The sequence below is a fragment of the Poecilia mexicana genome, unplaced genomic scaffold (genome assembly GCF_051168715.1).
Source record: "Poecilia mexicana isolate PSO_F unplaced genomic scaffold, ASM5116871v1 scaffold_3, whole genome shotgun sequence".
Taxonomy (NCBI): Eukaryota; Metazoa; Chordata; class Actinopteri; order Cyprinodontiformes; family Poeciliidae; genus Poecilia; species Poecilia mexicana.
Window position 1 is genome coordinate 10,391,520 of NW_028263372.1, and position 13,030 is coordinate 10,404,549.

Consider the following 13,030-nt stretch of genomic DNA (forward strand, 5'->3'; position numbering starts at 1 on the left):
TGAGACATAGGTGAATATTTAGGAAAAAACCCAGAGATGAAAATATAGATTTAAAAATTGTCTTTTGATGTCTAAATAAAAACTAAGTTATCAGATTAAAATTTGGTTATTAAAATAAATATTAAAAATATTTTAAAAACAAACATTTTTATATATAAAAATATTAGCTGGTTTTTATTTTTTCCCAGTGTTGCTAAGAGCTAGTGTGAAAGGTCAATGGAGCCACTTGCGGCTATCAGCTCTGGTAGCCAACCCACTCTTGGCTGCTTACAAAGACAAGCTGCTCACTAAAACTAAAACTGAATAAAATGTGTGATGGAAAGATTTATCAGTTTCAGAAATCTACATTTTTAATTGCTTTGTCTGTCTTGCAATTAATAACTAACCCATACTTAGCCTGTGCATTAACTCATAACTTAGTAGCCCAGCAGCAAAAAAACCAAAACCACAACAAAAAAGAGACAGGTTGCTAATGTTTTAGTCTCTAAAAGACAAACATTCATTGTATTTTCACGGGTGGCTGTGCAGGGAGTCACGGTTTCTGCGGCTGATAACAAAGAGTGGCGACTGTGTTGTTCTAACAAAAAGCAACTGCGTGGACTCCCACGCTAACCGTTCTGCACGCCTGCGTGTGAATGATCCGACATTCACTGTACACGAGTGGGCAGCCGCGTGTTTTCTTACGGGGCTGGAGAGCAGAGGCAGGCCGGTGCAGGGGTGGAAGGCCTTCGTTGCCGTGGCGTCCAGAGAGTGGCGATTCTGTTTCTTCCAGCTGTTGCAGGGACGCAGGGGGGAGGGGCTGTGAGGACGCTGCAGGACGGCGATGAAGAGAGGTGAGTGATGTAGAAAGTGATATATTATGACATTTTGTAGCAGTAAAGAAAAAAAAAAAGTGTTGATGCACAAAATACAAAAAAAAAAACTAAAGAAACTATGTTTTTGGGTGTTCTCAATGATGAACACTTGTCATGGAAAAGTTAAAATCCAAAACTATTACAGTTTTTAATAAGGTCATGGAATTACTACACAAACTGTATATTTTGTAAAACTCAGTGATGGATTTGTGGGGCAGTATTTATAAAACATAGATTAGATTTTTCTGTTACAGAAGACAGTTATTGGAGTAATTATTGGAAGTGGACACAGATCACACAAACCCAATATTTACAGTTAAACTTATTGAGACTTCATGAATTGACAAGAGTACAATATTTTTAAAATTTATGTACATGTGTATTGTTTTGTGTATTTCAAATATGTCTGCAATAGTCTTCTGAACTGAATAGTCAATGTTCATTTTGCGAATGGGGGCAAATTTTCAGAAAAAGTTTTCACTTCGTTCTGCTCCTTTTCATGCATGATTTGTTTTAGTCATTACATGAACTATTTATATCTATTATTGAGTGAATCATTCTAGATATCTACAGTTCTAGAACGACCCACCTACAATAAGGTGACCAATCTGGATCAGTTTGGGATGGCTGCGGGATTATTTCATTCATAAAAGGATTCTATACAGAATCACAAATACTAATGTATTGGGTATTAAGGTTACAATACCAGTTTTAGGTTAGCCATGCTGTTTTTTGTTTGAAGTCTTCTTTTCTTGTCAGTCACATCAATCTACAGAAAAATTGGTTTCTGAATCGAAAATAGTTTCCGAATCAAATCTCGACTCTGAAAATCGGAATTGAATCTCTAGACATTGAAAGTTTTGAATATCTAAAATGGAGCTGAACCAAAATTAATCTTACAAGGATTGAGGGTGAAGGAGTCATTTCTGGACTGGATGCGAAGGAGCCACACTCTGAGGGCGCCTGGTTCTCGTCCCGCGGAGCAGACGCCTGAGCCGGCACGCCGTTCTGGTGCAGAATCTGAGGCTTGCCGTCGTCATGGAGTCTGTAACAGTTTGTGGCTGGGCTGGTGCTGTGGTTGTTCCAGCTGAACATCTGGGTGTTCCTTGGTTTGTTCTCCAGGACGGGGGAGGGAGGCGGGGTGTCATGGCTGCTGGGTGTCCTGACTGGGAGCCTTTCCTGCGGGGAAGCTCGTAAACGGCAGGGGACCCGGGCGTCGGCCTGGCCGTTGAGTGAGGTCTCTTCAAGTGTAAACTGAGCACCGTTTTGGGCCCGCGGAGAGCGGCGTTCAGCCCACGGTCCACCTCGGGGCTTGTCTGTGCAAACGGGCGAGTGCGAGGCGGTGTTGTGCGTGCCGTCTCTTTGAGGTTCGTGGCTGGGTACATGGCCGTTAGCGTAGCCGTTGCTGGCTGGTGGGGGGTGCGAGTACGTGCGCACGGTGTGTGTGATTGTGGTCGTGTGCACGTGGTGGTGCAGCGGGCTGGTGCTGCGGCTGTGCCGGGGGGACGAAGGCGGGACGGCCAGCCTCTCCTGGATGAGCCTGGTGATGTCTTGCACCGCCTGGGCGATGAGCGAGCTGTCCCGATCGTTCTCCTTGTCTCTGTCCGTCACTTCTCCGTTCCACTCCTCCGCCTCGGTCATCCTCAGTTTCCTGCAGGCGGCGGGTTTCGGGGAGGAGCTCTCCCGCTTGACAAAACGCAATGTCTCTGTCACAGGAGTGCTGAACGGCGCGGGCTTAGCTCGTCCCACTGACTCGTAAGGGCGCGTCTCGGGTTCTTTGGTCTTACCGGCGGCTTTGTCGTCGTGGTTGCTGCCCCACATGGCTTTGTGAGGGCTGTCGGTGGCGAACAGGCCTGGGGGAAGTGGCGGTGCCGTGGGGTCGCAGAAGTTGAGCCTTTGTGCAATTCGAGCTATGACTTCCTGTCGCTCCTGCAGCAGGGAGCCAATGAGGGGATTGGTTTCGCTTCCGGAAGGCCTCGGGGAGGGGCACCGGGACGACTCGGCCATGGACAAGTTCTTGAAACTTCGCAGAGGCTCCGGGATGGGAGCCTTGGACTGGTCGGTGTTGCTGGTGCCACAGGTGTAGTCGTCCACTGGTGTGGAGTCGGATGAACCGTTGAGCGCCGTGTACAACCACTTCCCCGTTTTACCCGAGGGAAGCGGGGAGGGGGAGTTGGAGCGTGAAGGCGTGGGGGAGCGGGCGGGTCGGTAGAAGAGTGGTGAGCCCTGGCGCTGGGGGATGTTGACCTGTGGGAGCTCTCCGTTGTGAAACGTGTGGTTCTCTCCAGGCTCCTGGCTCTTCTTGCTGTACGGATGTGACACGGCGGTGTGAGGAAGGCTGTTGATCGGGATGTTGTTGATGGGCAGATTAGGGATGGGTAGTCCGTTGAGTAGAAGGCTAGACGTGGAGTTGGAGCTCTTGCCGTACATGTTGGAGTTGGGATGGAGGCCGTCTTTGCCAGGCTCCTGGCTCTTCTTCAGAGTGGGCAGGCCACCGTGGCTGCCAAGGGTGGGGCTGAGGCTGGGGGTCTTGCTGTAGATGGGAGGCAGGCCGGTGTGGATGCTACAGGCCAGGGTGGGGTAGGTGGGCTGGCGGGGGAGCGACTGGACACGGACCTGCAGGGCGACGCTCTGGGAGACGTTGGGGACGGGGAATATGTGCTCAGACGGCGGCTGGGAAAACTGCCACACCAGATCTTCGTCAGCTGCGCTGATCCTGTTGAACAGAGAGGATGAGAGTTAATACTACAGAGAATTAGAAGATCAGAGAAACGTTCATCTCAGGAATTCATGTCATACAGGTTCTGAACAGAGTTGCACACATTTATTGCAGTTCATTGTGATGATTTTGTCTAGAAGCTCATGAGAACCCAAACTCTTAAAAATAATACATGTGCCAATGCTTTTATTTATTTATTTAGGTCATTTTCCATATCCATACCCAAGTCAAAAACACACACAATGCTGAAATAAAACAAAACACCTTTGTTTTTTCTTAAGAAAAAAAAGCACCTTTTTTCTCATCTTAAGCATCACTCAAAATTTTTGAGAAACTTAATGATGGGTCTTTATCAGCTGTAATAAATCAAAATGAACATTTAATACTTAAAAACATATCACTAAGTGATGTATGTATTCACTCTTTGAGCTAAAATAAATTATAATATTCTACTTCACTGAGAAGGACCTTATGTTGTGAATTTCTAAATTTAAAACTGATTTGTAGACTTCAGATTTCAAACGTAGCTCTAGCTCATTTGCTTTAGCCTTAGCAGCGTTGGTTTGACAGCGGGACTGAAAAGCCCAGTCCCACCACCAGTGTCAGAGTGTCATGTCCGACCTGTACAGGATGTTCCTGGGGACGATGCCATGGGAGGCGCTGAGCCAGGCGCTGAGCTGGGAGAAGAAGACGTAGGATCGTACAGCCAGCAGCAGAGTTTTCTCTTCAATGAAACGATCGCCGCTTCTATTAGGAAAACACAGTTAAAAGGGGGGTTGGAAGTGTGCCAGTGTGTCAGGTTAATGAGAAAATGGTCATCTTATAATTTTTTTTTTTCCTTTAACAAGAATGTCCCCCCATTTGTGCGCGCGTGTTAGTAGGAAAGTGGGCCAATCTGTAAATGCCAATTATCCCACTTTGCAACTCCCACACGTGCCAAAAAAAAAAATCTTCCTTTTGAAGCTTTTTATGCTGAAGAAATAATCTCTAAAAAAATTAAAAAAAAAAGAGTGTTCACAGTTTTTAGTCAAAAATGCTGAGGTGAACATTTTTTGTTTTTAGGGGCCGTCATCTCCAACTCCAGACCAAAAACACAACTTGACAGCAACAACCTCTAACAGCAGTAATAAGTGCCCTGCCATGCCACCAAAATCTGCTCTCGAACACAACATAAAGGTTGTCGCGCTGCCTCCGAACTCCCCAGCTCCCAATCCAATCAAATATCCGTGGGATGCGCAGGAATAAGTCCCATCCATGCGGCACGAACGACCCAAAGGATGAGCAGCCGATTCCCCGGCGGCGGCAAATCAAATCCCACCCCTCCGTCCTGCTTTGAAGGAATACAGATTCAGAGCTGGCTTCGATTATTTATAGTGCCTTGCAAAAGTTTTCATATCCCAGAGACATTTTCACATTTTGCCACATTATAACAAACCTCAATGTATTCCAATGAGAGTTTGTGTGATAGAAAAGTATGAAGTGTTACGTCTAGAAAGAAAATGCATAATAATACCACAAGGATTATTGTGGTATTATTATACCACAATAATCCTGGTATATTATTGTGTCTGTAGGCCACACACTGCCCTACAGTGTGTGGCCGCCTGTAGGGCAGGTGTGCCCTACAGGTGTGGCCGCCTGTAGGGCAGCCACACACTGCCCTACAGGCAGTGTGTGGCTTACTGCCTGTAGGGTCCATCTTTTAGCATTTCAAAAGATGTCAAAAAATCCATAAATATAAATAAAAAGGGTCAATGGCACTTCAGACAAATTGCTAAGGACCCTTAAAAGATTAACTAAAAATAATCAGTAGTCCTATTTCAGGATTTTAGTTTTTAGTTTTCTAGACAAATTCAGCAAAAATAACTAAATTCCACTATGGAGTTTTGTTCCACGAATAACAAAGAAACATAATAGACTAAGCAGGACCTAAAAACAGATCCCACCTGTAAAATTAACAAACCTCAACAAAAGGAGCCAAACAACCTGAATCCCCAGCAACTCTCTGCTGAATTTGGTAACTCCATATCAAGTTTTCATGGAGTTTAGGGATGTAAAAGGCAGACCGGTCTAAAGACCAGCATTTTTATCACAGTTCCCTGGTGGCTGAAAGAATGAATTGGCTAGAGGTTTGGAGATGTTGATTAAACAACCGCAGTTACTTTTTGTTTTATCTTCTCCCATTTTGAAAAGGCATTGTGTACTATGTCTAATATATATACGTTAGATTTGCCACCATTATCAAATAAGACTTTGTAATTAAAGTTATAATGAGTGGTTAAAAGGTCAAAAGTTGAAGAAACAGGAAAAAAAAAAAAAAAAAAAAAGGTGTTGATGCAGTTAGCGGATGCACAGTATATGGGACTTTTCTTGCACAGTTCATTAACTCATTCAACTTTGGGTGTGTGTGGCTTACTGTCTTGGAACAGCCTGTAGGGTCCACCTCTCCAACAGCAAAGCATCTTGTTTGATGACTGGGTCACTGATTGGGTCGCTTGGGGGACACTCATCACCATAGCAACAGTCTGGCAACAGCATGACCTCGATCATGATAGGGATGTTGTTTCTCCAAAGCAGGATCACCTCCGAACGGGTTCGCCTGGCTTGTCGGCACTGGGGGACACACAGGCAGAGGAGGAAGGTTAGCGCTCATTAGTAAATGTCAAGTTTGGGGTGGGGGAGCAGATGGGGCTTCTGGGAAATTCACTCACATCTGAAAGAAAGTGTTATGTTTAAAAATAAGTTCCAGTTTTCCACTCAGTAATACAACATAATGGCTATGATGGTTTGGTGGCGATACTGGATTTTTTTTAATTTTTTAAGACGTTTCTCTTCAATGAAACAATAGCCTTTATCTAGATTTACTAAAACCATAGTTCACATTTACAGTTTTGTTACACATAAATATTATATGTTATAGACTTATCATACCAGAGCTCTCAGTCGTTGATGCTCATTTTAAATATATTGAAAATGTACAATTCCCCATGAATTTAAGGCAGAACTGACTATGTTTGGGAGGCTTTAAATATGGAGCCCAGAAAAAAAAAAAAAAGAAAATACGAAATAAATGATTGATTTTAACAACATTTTTCAATGAATCATCACAACACCAGAGTTTTACACCCCAAGAAACATTCACATGAACAGAGCTAAACATTTACCTTTGGCCACAGAAAACACAACATTGTCAAAACAATGCAGAGGAAAATCCAGTGAGGTTATTAATCATTGAAAAAAGAAGAAAAAAAACCCAGAAACTCTTTTATTCTAATTTTAACCATCAAAGCTGTCAACTTTTTCCTCTGCAACATTGTTTAGCTTATTTCTTCTGCTTGTATAAAATAAATTTTTGCTTGTCCCATCAAAACATTGAACAATTTTCACTTAGTAGCTTCTTTTTTGTCTAGCCTGCACCAAGTATAAAAACCACTGGACACTAATGAACCCCACGTTTTTTTTAACATCTTGCAACAAAATAAACAATAGTGTAAGATTTTTTAATTTAAGAAAGAGCAAAAGGAAAGAAAAAATGAAGGGAAGACAAAGAAAGAGAAAAACAGATAAAAAGAAATACAGAAAGAAAGAAAAGGAAACAAAATTGTGGTACAATAACAAAAGAAGAAAGAAGAGGAGGAATAAAAGTGTGGACAGAAGGAAAGATGAAAAAGTGCAGATGCAATGAAAAAAAAATGAAGTAAATGACTCATGGAACAAAGAAAGGAGGTAGTGACATAGGAAGGCAGGACAGAGATAAAGAAGTGCACAAGAAAAACAAAAATAAAAGAAATAAGGAAGTATGGAAGTAGAAGAGATTTGTATACATGGAATAGAGAACAAATTTTGGAAAGAATACCGTTTCTCCATACTATCCAGACCCAGAAAATACTGAAATGCTAAAAAAACAGTAGTGTGGGAAACCTTAATATATAAACAAACAGGAAGGCTTTTCCAAGGTAAAATGTGTGTGTGTGTGTGCGTGTGCGTGTGTGTGCGTGTGTTGTATTGGCACCTGAGGCAGTTTGTCGCTGCATTCATGCTTGTGGAGAGGAGGCATGCCTGACTGAGCCGGGGGACAGTGCAGCCCCTCAGTCCTGCCTTTCACCGAATACTCCGGTGTCCTTCCCTCTGTGATCAGCAAGGTCAGGAACACCAGGAACTCCTCGGCATCGTACTCGAAAAACTCCTCTGTCGCATCTAAGGCAGAAGAAGAACAAAACAGAGGCAGAAGGTAAGCGTAATCACAAAAGAAGCAAACATTGAGCAGGGAAACAGCTGGAGGAAAGCAGATAACTGTTAGCCTATTCAGCGCATGATTCTGGGGTGTTACAAAAAAAAAAAAAAAGAAATCCCTTAGCAACGACAGACATCCACCCGTATTTTGTTTTTGCTCAGATGGATGGGGTCATTTGACTGAACGAATCCTGTTTGGGGAAGGGGTGTGGGGGAAGGCAGAGCATGACACAACTTTTCCAGTTTGTCTGCCGTAAAGGGAACATATTTTAAGGGCTATCTGTCAGCTGAGCCGTGGGGCGAAGCCACACTTCACCTCTTCTCTTACACAGAGAGAGAACAAAAAGGCACAAGAACAAGCAGAACTGATAATGACTTCATTCATGCTCATCGGATGACATTCACAAAACCACATATAAGCAGAGACGAGAGGACAGAATAAAGGAGGGTGTGCTACACCTCCCTGTAACGTGGGTGGGACAGAATGAAGCTTTCTGTGGCGAAAAAGGTTCTGTTCCTCCGCAACTTTGTTGGTCAGCAAAGGTTTGCTTTCACAGACTGCAGACTCGCGATGTTTTGCAGCCGTGACTGTGTGCATTAAAAGTTAAACATGAGAAATCAAATGCCGGCTGGAATAGTTCATACCATATCTGGCTCTGACGGGGACTGTTTGGTTGGAGAATAAAAAATAAAAATAAAAAAAATAAAAAAGATTCTTTTCCTAATGAGTTAAAGAAGCATACCCTCAGCATCACCAGGCTAAAAACACTCTTCAGTGTAGATGCAAGTGAAGTTTACGGTTCTCAGAGTCAGCCATTTTCAGCATGAGTAAGGCGTTTCAGAGAAGCTCAGAGGTATTATCGAGTTACTGTAACGGAGCTCAGCTAAAACTCATTTGAGATTTTTTTTTTTTTTTAGCTCAAATGACATAGCTAAAACTATGTCGTCTAAGGAGTTCTGGGCAAAACATATTTACAGACAAAAAGTTTTTCCATCTTAAATGCTAAATGTACATTTTTTGTGTAATTTTGGCTTAGTTATTGCTCTGTTCTCTCTGTTTTTACATGTCACTTCCTTCACTCCTCCAGAGGAAACTCCCTGAATCCCAGAGGAGGTCAGGTGATTCACAGCAGCACAGAAGAAAAAAAAAAAGAAGAAAATCACAGCTTTCTCTCTCTTGACAGCACACTGATGTGCAGAGGCTCCCTGCTTGTAACCTTGAAGCTTCTAAATATTTGATTCAGTGTCAACCTGAAGTAAAATGCAGATGGAAACTCTTTATTTATTTATTTATTTTGATTAACATCCCATGTCCGCACAAGGACAGAGGTGAAGAAGACACACACACACACTCCATAAGAGCTGGGCTTGCTAAACCAGAATCTCCCTCAGCTGGCTCTGCAGAAGTGTATGCGAGTATTGCTCTCAGCCAGCCAGTCACGCACATCCCTCCAAGGGAACTCCTCCTACATGGCTCTGGGCTGCTGCTGCTGCATGTGGAAAGAGACGGTCCGATACAAAACGTGAAGGAAGGAGGGGATGGGGGGAGGACGAGGGCGGTGAAGGGGTCTGTTAGCCAGCTGCAGGCTAAATAAATGCAGGAGGATAAGGAAAGAAAGAGAGTGAGAGAGAAAGAGAGGGAGAGAGAAGAAGAGAGATGGGCTATATCCTGAGACAATCCCCTATTTCTTCATGGGCTGAAATCATAAAGGTCTGAACAAAAGAAGCCAGGAAACAGCAGGAGGAGTGCAGGATATATGACAACGGTCAACATTCAAGGTCACAGTATACATTGTATTTACACACACACACTGGATATAGTGTGCTCTAACACGGTCATAAACTACTACAGTTTAATGCCCTCATGTTAGGAAAAAAGCTCCTGCTCCACAGATTCAGTTTAAAGGCAACATTGTGATGGAGGCCGAGTCAAAGGAACAGGAAGTTGGTGGAATAAGTTGGTCTGATGGTGTTTTGACACCAGATAGTTGGGTAGACTGGGTTTAATTGGGGACCAAAATTGCAACAAACTAACTGAAAAACCTCTTAACCTCCTCGCCTGTGGTGGCGCTGCACCAAGAACCACTGAAGGAAATGACACAAAAACCTCAGAAGAAGAAATGAGTACAACCTCCTTCATACAATGTAAACAAAGTTGGAGTTGCATCAGTGAAGGATTTCTCTTTTGTCTTTGGCAAAAGACCACGAGCCATTTAGGTTCTTGCCTTTGTTTTGGTTTGTGTTTGCTCAGCATGCTTTGTGCTACAGTCCGTTTCTTGCTTTTGGAGCGGTCTCTGGTCCGTTTCGCATTCATATACGAGTTCGAGCTGCGCCAAAATTAATTTTAATCAAAAAGAGACATAGGTTTTTAGACGAGCCAAAGTTCAATTGTGTATTTACACCTCCAAAAACAAACCGGACTTTCTCGCCAAAAACTAAAGTTTGATTAAAGCGGACTAAACAGGATTGGTGTGAATGCACTCTAAGAAGACTGGAGGAAGCTAAGGCTAACAGACAGCCTCTGAGGGCTGGTATGCAAACCATATCCTCTGATGAAAACATACACAGACCCTCAATTCATATGTCCACACCGGGTGTCAGATTGCTTAGAAAGCAATACATAAGGCCTGCTATAGGTCACATGGCAAAGTCACACATATGTACTCCCATCAACTACCAGCACATCAGTGACAAATAATACCATCAAAGGAAAATAAATTAAAAAAGGAAACATACAATGAAACGCACACATGCAGTGGTGGACAAAGGCCTACTGATGCTGGTTTTACTTAAGGGGCCCGGGACGCTCAGATCAGAGCTGTCATTCATTAAGGCATTGTGCCTGTGCAGAGCATTCCTATGTGGCCTACATACTCACAACACAAAAGAACTGTCTCAATAAGATTTAAAGGAGATCGTGATGCAGAACAGCACAACAAAGCCAAGATGGAGGAAATCTGCATTTCTGCTTTACCCACTACCAAGAAGTGCAATTTCTCTGCACTGTTGCATTGTTGAATAAAGATTAACACTTGTAATTTATTGCGGGCTTGACAGCAGGCTTGCTACTGCATGATTTAGTCCAAGTAATTAACCAGCTAATCACAGGTACAAAACTCTGGTATTAATGCGTGTCATACATTGGGTAACAGGTCAGGTTAATACTCTGGTATCTCATTAATGGACCATTTTGATCTGCTACTTAGTACATCTGAGGGTTCTGAAGATCAGTCGGATGAGCACACATGTGCATGGTCGTCCATGCGCCTCCCTCTGCGTCCTTGAGCTAAAAGATCACCATAGAGTCATGTGGGATGGAAAAAGGCCTCCAGGGCTAGAGCAGAGAGGTCAGCCTTGATGGCTAAACAAGCTCTTTCTTCAAAGTAAACATGCCGACATTCATGTTTACATAATTCTTCCCTGCTAAGAATTATTAGATGGTAAATAAAAAAAGTCTGACATGTTAGTGTTTTGGCTGTTAATGATATTCTCAGTCTTACATAATGCACTTGTGTTGATGTACGGTAAGATTGCAGTGCTACATTTGATACAGTGGGTCATAATGTGGTTGTACAGAACATTTTTCAGAGGAAGGAACAGCTGTAGGCTTTTGTAAATCAGATAGATGGACAGATTCTAGTTTATTCATGTTAATGAATCTTCCTCAAAAACTGGAGTTGGTTATGGAGTTCCACAGAGTCCGATGCTTGGACCACTTCTGTTTCCATATTTCCATATTTATTATGAGTGATGACATGCTACACCAATAAAATACTATATAAGGAGATCTTAAAACGTGTAAAAGTTTTCCTACTCCTGAATTTGGACAAGATATGAACTACTGTTTTTGGTTCTGAACGCCATCTATTCCATTGGTCAGAGGGGAAAAACCTTGTGAGTTATTTCTGAATAGTTTTAGAACATCTTTGAACTCTTACAAAGAATTTTCAAAGACTGTTTTCTGTTGTTAATACAATATTTCCAAAATTAGGAACATCTTACTGTACCATTGTCCAGTGGATAATGATACGGAATTAGGAACATCATGTTCTTCTAAGTTTTGAAGTTCCAAATGACCAAGCGCCATCTTGTTTTGACCAACTAATATGCCACTAACAAAGAGCTTAGAAACACCAGCTTCCGAGAGTTTATCAAGTGGAACGTATACCTTTAGGTACGGTGCTAACGGTCAACACTGTTGGAGGGCTGGCTGTACCAAGTGCCTTTTCTGTCAAATTCTCCTGAAGTCACAGTTAAGAACCATGCCTTTCATTTTCTTTTGGTAAGTACTCAATTCCAACACCATCAGTGTTTGTGTCATCTCCTGTTCTCTCAAACTCCTCTAGATCCAATTTCCTGGTTTCCCTCTATAGACAACATTTTATTTAGTGGCCTGAATTTGATTTGTCTGAACATAGGTTTAACTGAGTTTGAATTAAGGCCATTTGTTTTTAGTTAAAATAGTAATGACATTTGTTGTGATCTGGCATTGTAGGTATAAAGTCAAGTGAACTAAACTGTGTGCTGTACACATACTTGTGACGAGATCCTTGAACAAGACAGCGATTACGTTTCACTGAATGCATGTAGCTGGGATATGTTTTTACACTTAATATCAGGGAGTGCTGTTGCTTTAACAGAAAGACAGATGGGAAGACAGAAGGAGGTGATCGAGTCACACACATTCAGATATGATGACCCATTAATCCCAGCACTGTGGCCACACAATCACTGCCTGTTTCTCCTCTTTCTATGGCAAAGGCCTGCTGTATTCTCCACACATACAAATGTTCTCTTACACACTCTGGCAGCTAATTTGAATGCAGTATAAGTATCCATATGGCTACCACTCCCATCTCCCTTTGTCCTATGTTCAGCCAGCACAAAGTGCTCTTAGTTATTTGAACAGCATTATGTTTTAATTATGATTGCTATGAATATTCAACAATGATCCTTGCTTTAATGAAAAATCTGTATTAATCAGCTTTGATAATAAAATGTCAGAATGACAAACACTACATATACCTACAAATGTTTTGTTTCACCCATATGACTGGCCTAAAAATATTAATCCCTCAGATCAGAAACAAATAGGTCAAACATCACATTTTTGATGAGGCCAGACAACAGATGAATTTACAAACTGTTAGAAATCATCTATTGCCAAGACTAAGTTCAACATGTTTGAGATCATCTTCCCTTTAGAACACAATTGCGCTCAAAT

General features: G+C 42.4%; 1 protein-coding gene across 2 annotated transcripts in view; it reads right to left on the minus strand.

Annotated features, from left to right (window-relative positions):
• atosa (atos homolog A) overlaps positions 1-13,030 on the minus strand; it is a 40,514-nt gene that overhangs the window by 7,640 nt on the left and 19,844 nt on the right. For both annotated transcript variants that reach the window (XM_014985120.2, XM_014985119.2), the window contains exons 2-6: positions 7,586-7,770; positions 5,990-6,186; positions 4,195-4,320; positions 1,755-3,570; positions 685-810 (exon numbers count right to left, since the gene is read on the minus strand). In XM_014985120.2, coding sequence (XP_014840606.2) covers positions 685-810; positions 1,755-3,570; positions 4,195-4,320; positions 5,990-6,186; positions 7,586-7,770 — 2,450 coding nt within the window. The remainder of the gene's footprint in view (positions 1-684; positions 811-1,754; positions 3,571-4,194; positions 4,321-5,989; positions 6,187-7,585; positions 7,771-13,030) is intronic.